We start from the raw sequence: 9,866 nt of genomic DNA, 5'->3' as shown, positions 1-9,866 counted from the left end.
TCCCTCAGATTGTTTGGGAGTGTTATTAAGGATAGAGGAGCAACTGCTCGCAAGTGACCAACTAAGAAAATATGAGCTGCTGGAAGTCATGGTTAGAGGTTTGAGGGTAAAGCTGGGTCTACATGAAAGAAAATAACAAGCAGAGGCAGAAATGGGAGTTGATGAAACAAAGTGAGCAGCATTTAATTGTGTCAACTGTCCACAGATCCAGGAGATTCCTGTCCTTAATGCCATTTGCTCACATGGGCCATTAAATTTCCCCCTTTCTCTGGAATAGTTGTTTAATTTTCATTTGGAACCCTTAGTGAGGAGAGTCTTAAAAGGAATTGGATATAGCCCAATTGAAAGTGAATATTGATGTGAAGACTCAATAACCTAGATGTTGGGAATATGTCACACAGCTTGATTATCTTACTGAAACTATAGGGTCACACATGTATGTAAAGGAACAGAAATTTCCAAGGCTGGCTATTATGGGAAGTAACTATTCCCCTCAATAACTATGCAGTTTTTGTTTTATTTTTTCTTCTTGCAGATTCTCTTTCCTCATTCTAGCAAATTTTGTTACAGGCATATACAGGACAAGTAAAAAAGGCACACAACCTTAAGATTTTTTAAAGATAAAATTACATATTTTAGAAATGATTTTGAAGTCATATTTACATTTCCCCGGAATCATCCCTCCACGTATACTTCATTTTACATTTTCTCTTTATGGGTCAGTAGCAAGTGACCTGAACTTACAAGGTTCTGCCTCCCATACCCTTTCCATACCTCTTCAGCCGCATTTCTCTCTCCTTGCTCATGATACTCTAGCTTCACAATTATAATGTTTCAGTTAAGTGGAAACCTAATTATTTAGAAACTTAGAGACCTTGAAGCCTTGGAACTTTGCTTTATTTTTTAATAGTTCTTATCATTATTTAAAATTAACTGGTTCATGTATTTACTTATATATTGTCTGACAGCTCCCAACTTCCAAGCTCCATCAGAACAGAAACCTGGTCTATCTTATCCATTACAGTATTATTATGTAAGACAATGCTGGGCACATAGGAAGCATTCAGCATTTGTTAAATATACTAGCACTACAATAAACAACCCCAATATAAATCTTTCTGCCATTCTCATTTAGCTTAGCCTAAAATGTATTCTAAATTTGCTCAAATTTTAGTGTTAAAGTGTAGCTATTTGCATCACATGAGTGTGATATGTGTATATGTATCAGAATCAGCAAAATAGTAAAACAAGTTTAATTTTAATTTATTAGAACCCAGTAAGTGATGATTTTAAAAGCAGAGTTTCCATCAAATTAACACTTAATTCCGGGCAAAAATACATGTAAAAAACCTAAATCTTAAGGCAGAAGTAAAATATTATAAAAACCGGCATGTCTATTACAGACTGTAGAATGTCAGAATTTTAAGAGATTCACATAGTATTTTATAGCACTAAAATGTTAATACAGTCAGAAATATTATCAATTGGTCCAAGATTTCTCAGTTTATAAAATGTATAGATTAATTAAAGAAATTTTGTTGTATAAGTAATAGCTACCATATAATTAAGTGATTGTTTTTATGACAAATGAAGGCAGGAAATTTCATGGTTTTCATTTGTAAAGATTTTACAGTATTAAATATAAAGTATTACTAGAAGTATGTTTTAGATTCATCTTCCCACCCTAATACCCAAATAGTGTACATCAATTCCCTTTAACTCCATTTTTTAAAATTCTGTGAATTAGCATACCTATTCATTATAGGCCTGAGTACACTCAGCAAAGGCATGAATTGCTTACTTTGATTTGGTAGAAATAATAATTTTAGTAAATCACTATCTTTTCCTGGTTAGTAAATAATTTCAAACTGAAGTCCAAGAATTTTTGCACCACTAATAAGTGAACACCTTTTTTACCTCTTTAAATCTGAATTTTTTACTAGAACCTGAGCACAAAGTGAGGGGTGGTGGTGGATTTCATGTTTATGTGCAATTAACAGAAGTCTTTCTGAAAAAGCAGAGTTAACAACCTTAAATTTCTCCTTATGATCAAACCTTTTATTTTGTGGTGGGGGAGAAAATTTAAAAGATTTAAATCCAAAAGCAGGGATTAACTATAACTAGCTTATGCATTTTATGGAATAGTGTCAGAAAAGACAAATGGATTTAAAATAATTTTGTAAGTCTAGCAAATATGAGGTTTATGGGTTCTTAACAACATATTAATTACAAAGATTCTTCATCTTTATTACAAACTTTTAAGCTATTTTAATAAAATGGCTGTAGACCTCACTGTACTTCTACCTATCTGTGCATTAATAAAAACCTGTTAAAACTCCTTATTTAGTACTTCTGAAAAATTCTAGTCAAATAAGATCACTATAACTACCAGAGAAGCTTTGAAATACTGATTACAGATTCATTTCAAAGTTGATTTATCTTCTTTCAGAATCTGGCATTTAAATCATGAATATTTTCACCAACGTGGACTCTGAAAATATAAAAATTTTAGCCAATGACAGTTAAACAGTACTAGTATGATGCGGAAAAAATAAAAATTGAAAGTATATTGTCAATCATGCATTTCACAATTTCATGAATTAAGTAAGGTATAACTCATAAATATTATGTCTTTGCAGGTTACCTCAACTTCCATCAAGCACCAGCTGAAAGCTAATCTGCCGGAACATATCAGCACTCTATAAAATAAAAGAAGTAGGGGAGGGAAATGATTTTGCACACATGCTGCCCAGTGTTTGGCTTTCAGGTTCCAACCCCTCTTTTATGTAACTATTCTAGGTATAACTCCATGAAAAGCATGAGATGAGGGGTAGATAGAACAGAACAGTTGTTGGGCTAGCAAGAATATATTAGTGAATAAAAAGTTTTTCATCTGAGTAACTGTTCTCACTGGGGTTATGCTATGTGCAACATATAAACTGTACAACCAATTTTTCCTATCTGTTCATTTGTGGAAAGAATTGGGCTCAATAAAATGTAAAATATATATTAGTTCATTTTAAACGCAAAGATTACAGTTTTGCTTATTTTGTTTTTGGCTCAACTGTAATACAACCAAAAAAATCTCTGCTTTAATAATACAATATGAAAAAGTTCACCTATGTACATGGGTACATTTCTTCATTAAAGTTTTTCCTTAAATCTATCTCATGTATCTTTACAACTGATCTTTACAACAAAAGTCAAAAACAACAAAGTAGAAATGATTCCATTTTACAGCACTTTAGGTTTTCTGAAGTTTTCCTTTAGGGCTTAAAGAACATCATTGAAACGTTGCTTTCCATAGTCTGCAGGATCTATCTGAAGTTCTCGTTCTTCATCATCTGTAAGGGAAACAGTTATGTATTAAGAACATTTATTTTAAAAATTATTTGCAGAAAACCAATTAAACAATGCCTCAGTTTTTTTTCTTGGTCTTAGGGTAGATTTCTGCTTGTTATTTTATGCCTTCTAAAAAGCATTCTATTTCTTAGTAGCTTAGCTTAACAGTGAAAAGTCTGTCTTCCAGTATATTGGAAGATTACTTAATTTTTTTTTAAAGATTTTATTTATTTATTTGACAGAGAGAAAGATCACAAGTAGGCAGAGAGGCAGGCAGAGAGAGGGGAAGCAGGCTCCCTGCTGAGCAGAGAGCCCGATGCGGGGCTCAGTCCCAGGACACTGAGATCATGACCTGAGCTGAGCCGAAGGCATAGGCTTAACCCACTGAGCCACCCAGGCGCCCCGAAGAGTACTTAATTTTAATAAATCTTGATGGTAGTCAGATATGTAATTAGAAAGAAGTAGAGCTAGATATAGTTAGCAAAACTTCAGGAACCCACAAGTATATTATTTCCACTAGATGAAGTAGTCCTTTAAAGTTTTGGTAGAAACCATTCTGTATACATTTTCATGCCTTTAAAAAACAGCTTTTTTTTTCCTAATTACAAAATGAACCCATACTCATCACATAAGAATTAGAAAATAAATGATAGGAAAATAAAAATCACTCAGAATCCCAGTACTTAACATTATAGTGAACTTCTCTGCTCCTCTGCAAAGAGCTTACCAGCAACTTCTTAAGTGAAATATACTAACCAAAACTTAACTTTTTCTTTATCAAAAAGAAAAAAATTATTACATAATATTGTTAGTAAGATCCTCAAGGTCACTATGAGTAACTATATTAAGCAACTCCTTATAATACCTTGGAGTTTTACTTATTTAAGCCATTGACAGGTTTTTCTGGGTTGTTCTTGGTTATCACCTGTCACTCCACATTACTGTTAGCTTATCTGCCAGTAGCAATCCCTATCTAATTTTGTTATAAACTACAGGTTTTGAAATAAGACTGTTCAGAACACAAAATTTATGTTAGAACAAGAATGAAAAGTATTTAATCAAAGCAAAAGGCTTCTTTCTTAGTATAAGGCTTTAATGACATATTTAATAACATGTTTTGGTTCCTCCACAGCCTTAAAACATGATTTTTCATACTTTCTGGTCGACAGTTACAACTACCCAACAGGTGGCTCAGTTGGTTGAGCAACTGCCTTCAGCTCAGATCATGATCCTGGAGTCCCGGGATCAAGTCCCTCAACGGGCTCCCTGCTTGGGAAGGAGTCTGCTTCTCCCTCTGACTTTCCCCCTCTTGTGCTCTCTCTCTCCCTCTCAAATAAATAAATAAATTAAATAAAAAACCAACTACCCAACAGCTTAGTTTTTGATAGACTGAGGTGATACTATCATAATTGTCTGGAAATATAATTTCATATGATTTAAAGAGTTATAGGTTAGAATTCAAATTCACGTGTATACTGTAACTTTCTGAAATCTGTTCTTTTAGATTTGGTAAGTTTTCTACTCTCAGCTTCTCTAGCATATCCTATAGTAAAATTTTGTCCAAGAAAGATGCCATATGGTGTATGTAGTATGTAAGAACTTCACATAATGATGTGTTATTTCTTCTTTATGTTTATTCATAAAAAAATGCCAAATAAATGAACTTTCTTTTTTCCTTCCAATAACTTTCCTGTTCAACTTACAGAAATTCTCATATAGAATTGTAGGCAACCATTTTGCATCATAAGCTAACAAAATGATCTCACATCTCCAATAGGTAATCCACTAGGTATGATAAGCTCAAATCTGTTATAAGTAAAGGCTGAAATTGTATCCATAAACACATCCGTATTTTGCAAATATGTTAATCAATCTCTTATCATAGAACTCTTTATACTTTAAAAATTACCTTTTTTTTTTTTTTTAAAGATTTTATTTACTTATATGACAGAGAACATAAGCACCGGGAGCCACAGGCAGAGGGAAAAGGAGAAGCAGCCTCTCCCCTGCCCTTTGCTTCCGGTGGAACTGGATGTGGAACTGGATCCCAGTACCCTGGGACCATGACCTGAGCCCAATGCAGGCGCTTAAACGACTGAGCCACCCTGGTGCCCCAAAATTATCTTTGGTTTTAAAAGAAAAATAGGTTAGGGAGCCTGGATGGCTCTGTGGGTTAAAGCCTCTGCCTTCAGCTCAGGTCATGATCCCAGAGTCCTGGGATCCAGCCCCACACAGCTCCCTGCTGAGCAGAGAGCCTGCTTGCTCCTCTCTCTGCCTGCTTGCTCCTCTCTCTGCCTGCTTCTCTGCCTACTTGTGATCTCTATCTGTCAAATAAATAAAATCTTAAAAAAAAAAGAAAGAAAGAAAAAGAAAATAGGGACACATGGGTGGCTCAGTGGTTAAGCATCTGCCTTCAGCTCAGGTCATGATCGCAGGGTCCTAGGATCTAGTCCTGAGTTCAGTGCCCTGCTCCGCGGGAAGCCTGCCTCTCTCTCTGCCTGTCACTCTCTGTGCTTGTATGTGAGCTCTCTCTGAATAAATAAAATCTTTTGGAAAAAAATAAATAAATTAAATTAAATAAAAGGAAAATAGTCATTGGCACCTCTCCAGAAAGCTCTCCTTAGGATCTATGTTATAGGACATCACGTTATGGCTATAAATACATCTTTCAGGGCTTCAGTAATTAAACAAAGATTTAATCACTGGAGAGCAGTGGGGAAAGCAGCTATACAAAAGAGAATTCCTAGAAATTTAACAGGAAAGTTACTAAAAGGAAAAAGGAGATATGCTGGAGGATGTTTAAGTGGCTGATTATAAAGAGAAAATAAGATCAAAACTCTAGGAATAGAAAAACTGAATTCTAGTCCTGACCCAGACACTTATGAACAAACCTGAGCTAGTTTCCAAATCTCTTTAGACCTTTAATTACCTTCTCAGTAGAGTACAGATAGAAACTGTTTTTCCTATCTCAAAATAAAATACTGCATATGAAGGTAGCCTTTACTGCCTTCATTTATAGATGACTTCCAAATTCATCTATAAATATAAAGAGTTTGTTGATTCTATTAAGTTATGCTTTAAATCAAATTTTAATATGGTGCCTTCACATTATTTTTTAAAATTCCACAGGACTTTTAGAATTTTTCTTACATTGAACTATTATTTATGTTAACTAGAGTACATTTTCAGTGTAGCTATTCTAACCAAAATTCAAATTTCTATTCACAAACTTTTTGCATGTATTTGTAAAGTCTGATGAAATTACCTTACCAAATCTGATACAGATTAGAGAACCACTAAATATAATTGTATTTTATTTCATTTTACAAAGCAGCAACATCTATAAATACTTCATTAACATAAATACTTCATTAACAACAAAATGACTATTAAAGGAAACAGAAAAACATTCATAATTTATTAAATAATTCCTAAATTCCCTCTGAAGTCAAGAAACGACCACCTCTATAAAGCAAGCTATACCAAGCAAGAACATCTTGGGGTAATAAGGCAGTGAGACTCCACTAAAATGTACAAATTAATCCACAGGCCAAAGTGCAGTTATCCTCTAAAGCAGGCAATCCAAAGAAAAATATTCTGTTTGCTTTTACTTCTTAAAAATTATTATTCAACAAACACGTAGTACTTGCAGTGCAGAAGACTTGTCCTAAGTACTGAACAAATATGTGAATCATATAATCCACACAACAACAGGTAAGTATATCCCTATTCTACAGATAAGGATATTGAGGTATAGAGGTTAGGTTATTCACAAGGTCATAGAGCTCATAAGTGGTGGAGCTACGATCAAATCCAGTCAATTTGGCTCCAGAATCCAAGCACTTAAGCATTATGTTAAGCTTCCTTCCACAAATATACCCTGTTATATGCAGGTCATATTCTACTAAGCAAACTTGGAACTTCTATGGGATTAAAAATAAGAATAAAGAGAATTTGCAAACTTCCATCCCCTTATTACAATAAAGAATGAATTAAAAGACATATCCATCAGATGTATACAGTTTCCAGAGTTAATCTATTCACTGGGTCACTTAAAAGAAGGCAGGAAAAAGAATGTCTTACACTAAAGCAAATAAAGTAATATTTCTTTAAATTTATTTGAAGAATGCTTCATGAAAACAGGAATTAAAAAATCAAAATAAACCAGGATTATAAACACAGGAAAAACAGGCTTCATTTAATTCTACAAGGAAACACTCTATAGGTAGTACTGTCCCAAAGGATCAATACATATGAACAAGCATCAGAGGTAAAACTGGAATCCTCTAGCTCTCTAATGGCAGAGATCATGCCAAAATCTCCATTTCATAATCTAGAATTTGTGGCACCAAAGCTAGAATGTCCTTAGCTGAATCCAGAATCTCAGTACTACAATTGGAATCCTCTTAAAAACCCAACAGACTGAGAAAAAACTACTTCTAATATTAGAAAAAGCAGAAAAGAGCCCCTAATGCTAGAACTTTAGTAGTATTTCTGAAGTGCATATTTCAGTTTCTTTTAATTGAAGTATAGTTGATAAAATGTTCCATTAGTTTCAGGTGTACCACATAGTGATTCCACAAGTCCACACATTATTCTAGGTTCACCACAAAGTGTAGGAGCCATCTGTTACCATCATGTTTCAATTTTTGATATCTCTCTAGCTGCAGAGTCTCCATGGTGGTAGTGAAGTTTCCACTTTCTCTCCTGGGTTTGGAGGAAGGTGTGTTTCAAATCTGAAACACATTTTCCCATGATACCTGTTGTTCAATATAGTGCTTCCACTGTGAATGTGACCACAGAATTTTTGAATTGAGAAGGACCATCTATTGTAACTCAACACTCACATTACAGATGAAGAACTGTGGCCCACAGAGTTTAAGTGACTTGAAAAGCAATACACAGCTGGTCTCCTAACTCAGAATAATGCCTATTTCTTAGAAAAGAAATTCCTTCTATTCTACTGCCTGCTTTGGCTACAAATGCAAACTGGCCTGGAAATCCAACCACTATTTCTACATTAAAACTACGAAGAAATGCTTTTAAATTCTAAATATTCTTTTTTTTTTTTTTAATAAACATATAATGTATTTTTATCCCCAGGGGTACAGGTCTGTGAATTGCCAGGTTTACACACTTCACAGCACTCACCATAGCACATACCTTCCCCAATGTCCATAACCCCACCCCCCTACCAACTCCCCTCCCCCCAGCAACCCTCAGTTTGTTTTGTGAGATTAAGAGTCACTTATGGGGGGCGCCTGGGTGGCTCAGTTGGTTGGACGACTGCTTTCAGCTCAAGTCATGATCCTGGAGTCCCGGGATCGAGTCCCGCATCGGGCTCCCAGCTCCATGGGGAGTCTGCTTCTCCCTCTGACCTTCACCTTGCTCATACTCTCTCTCACTGTCTCTCTCTCAAATAAATAAATAAAATCTTAAAAATAAAAAGAGTCACTTATGGTTTGAAATTCTAAATATTCTAACTTAACAATAAACATTAAGAATCCAAATTGTTGATAAACAAGGGAACACCTATAATTTCCCCTTCCCACTTTTTGGACAGTTAATACTACACCTAAAGAATCCCTGAAAGCATGTTTAAAATTATTTGGGTCTACAATATTCTTTTTTAGTCAGTTCACTCAAACTTATCCCTCTTCATTTGCTGCAGCTGATGTTCTTGAATCCTTGTTCCCTATGATAAAGGTATCCCATCCTCCTGCTGCTGTAATCTAGTGAACCCCAAAATAGGATTTAAAAAAAAGTTAAGTTGGGGCACCTGGATGGCTCAATGGGTTAAAGCCTTTGCCTTCAGCTCAGGTCATGATCCCAGGGTCCTGAGATCGAGCCCCACATCAGGCTCCTTGCTCAGCGGGGAGCCCGTTTCCTTCTCTCTCTCTCTGCCTGCCTCTCTGCTTACTTGTGATCTGTCTGTCAAATAAATTAATAAAATCTTAAAAAAAAAAAAAAGTGGCAACCCCCAGGTCAAGTAAGCTTCACCTGCAAATGAGGAAACCCTAAAATTTAACAATCCCCTCCCTACTTCATGAGAGTATCATCTTAGGTTATTTCCTCATATTCCTTAGACCTGGTGCATTTATTTCCTTGTGGAAGGAAAAGCAGCAGAGCAGCATTAGGGTACTGGAGACCTAACATGGCAATGAGAACTAGGGGTGAGAGAAGGAGAAGGGTACAGGAGAGAGAGAGAGAGAGAGAGAGAGAGGACACTGAAGATAAATGTACTTACTATGGATAAAAGCCATACAAAATAACTGAAATTTTGTGACAAAAGTCATTAACTTTAAGATACCCTAAAACATAAGAAATGCTTTTCAATTATAGTTGAAATTATTTGCTCTAATAAAAACCTCAAAATTATCTAGTGACATAATAGACAGCAGCTCTTATGAATGAAAACTAGACAAAGTATAAACTAAGTTTGTAAGACCAGAAGTTAAAAGGTTATTATTCTAGTCACAGTTATAAGAATAAAAAGTCAATGAAAAAGCATAAAATTATCAGTT

At 35.0% G+C, this 9,866-nt stretch overlaps 1 protein-coding gene across 2 annotated transcripts in view; it reads right to left on the bottom strand.

The window, feature by feature from the left end:
• Positions 1-1,242: 1,242 nt before the first annotated feature.
• Positions 1,243-9,866, bottom strand: part of GOLM2 (golgi membrane protein 2) — a 106,629-nt gene continuing 98,005 nt past the window's right edge. For both annotated transcript variants that reach the window (XM_032343548.1, XM_032343549.1), the window contains one exon: positions 1,243-3,344. In XM_032343548.1, the coding sequence (XP_032199439.1) occupies positions 3,274-3,344 (71 nt within the window). In that variant the 3' untranslated portion in view covers positions 1,243-3,273. The remainder of the gene's footprint in view (positions 3,345-9,866) is intronic.

This window comes from Mustela erminea, chromosome 5 (genome assembly GCF_009829155.1).
Source record: "Mustela erminea isolate mMusErm1 chromosome 5, mMusErm1.Pri, whole genome shotgun sequence".
Taxonomy (NCBI): Eukaryota; Metazoa; Chordata; class Mammalia; order Carnivora; family Mustelidae; genus Mustela; species Mustela erminea.
The sequence above is the reverse complement of the archived record's forward strand: the minus strand, read 5'-3'. Positions and strand labels throughout refer to the sequence as shown.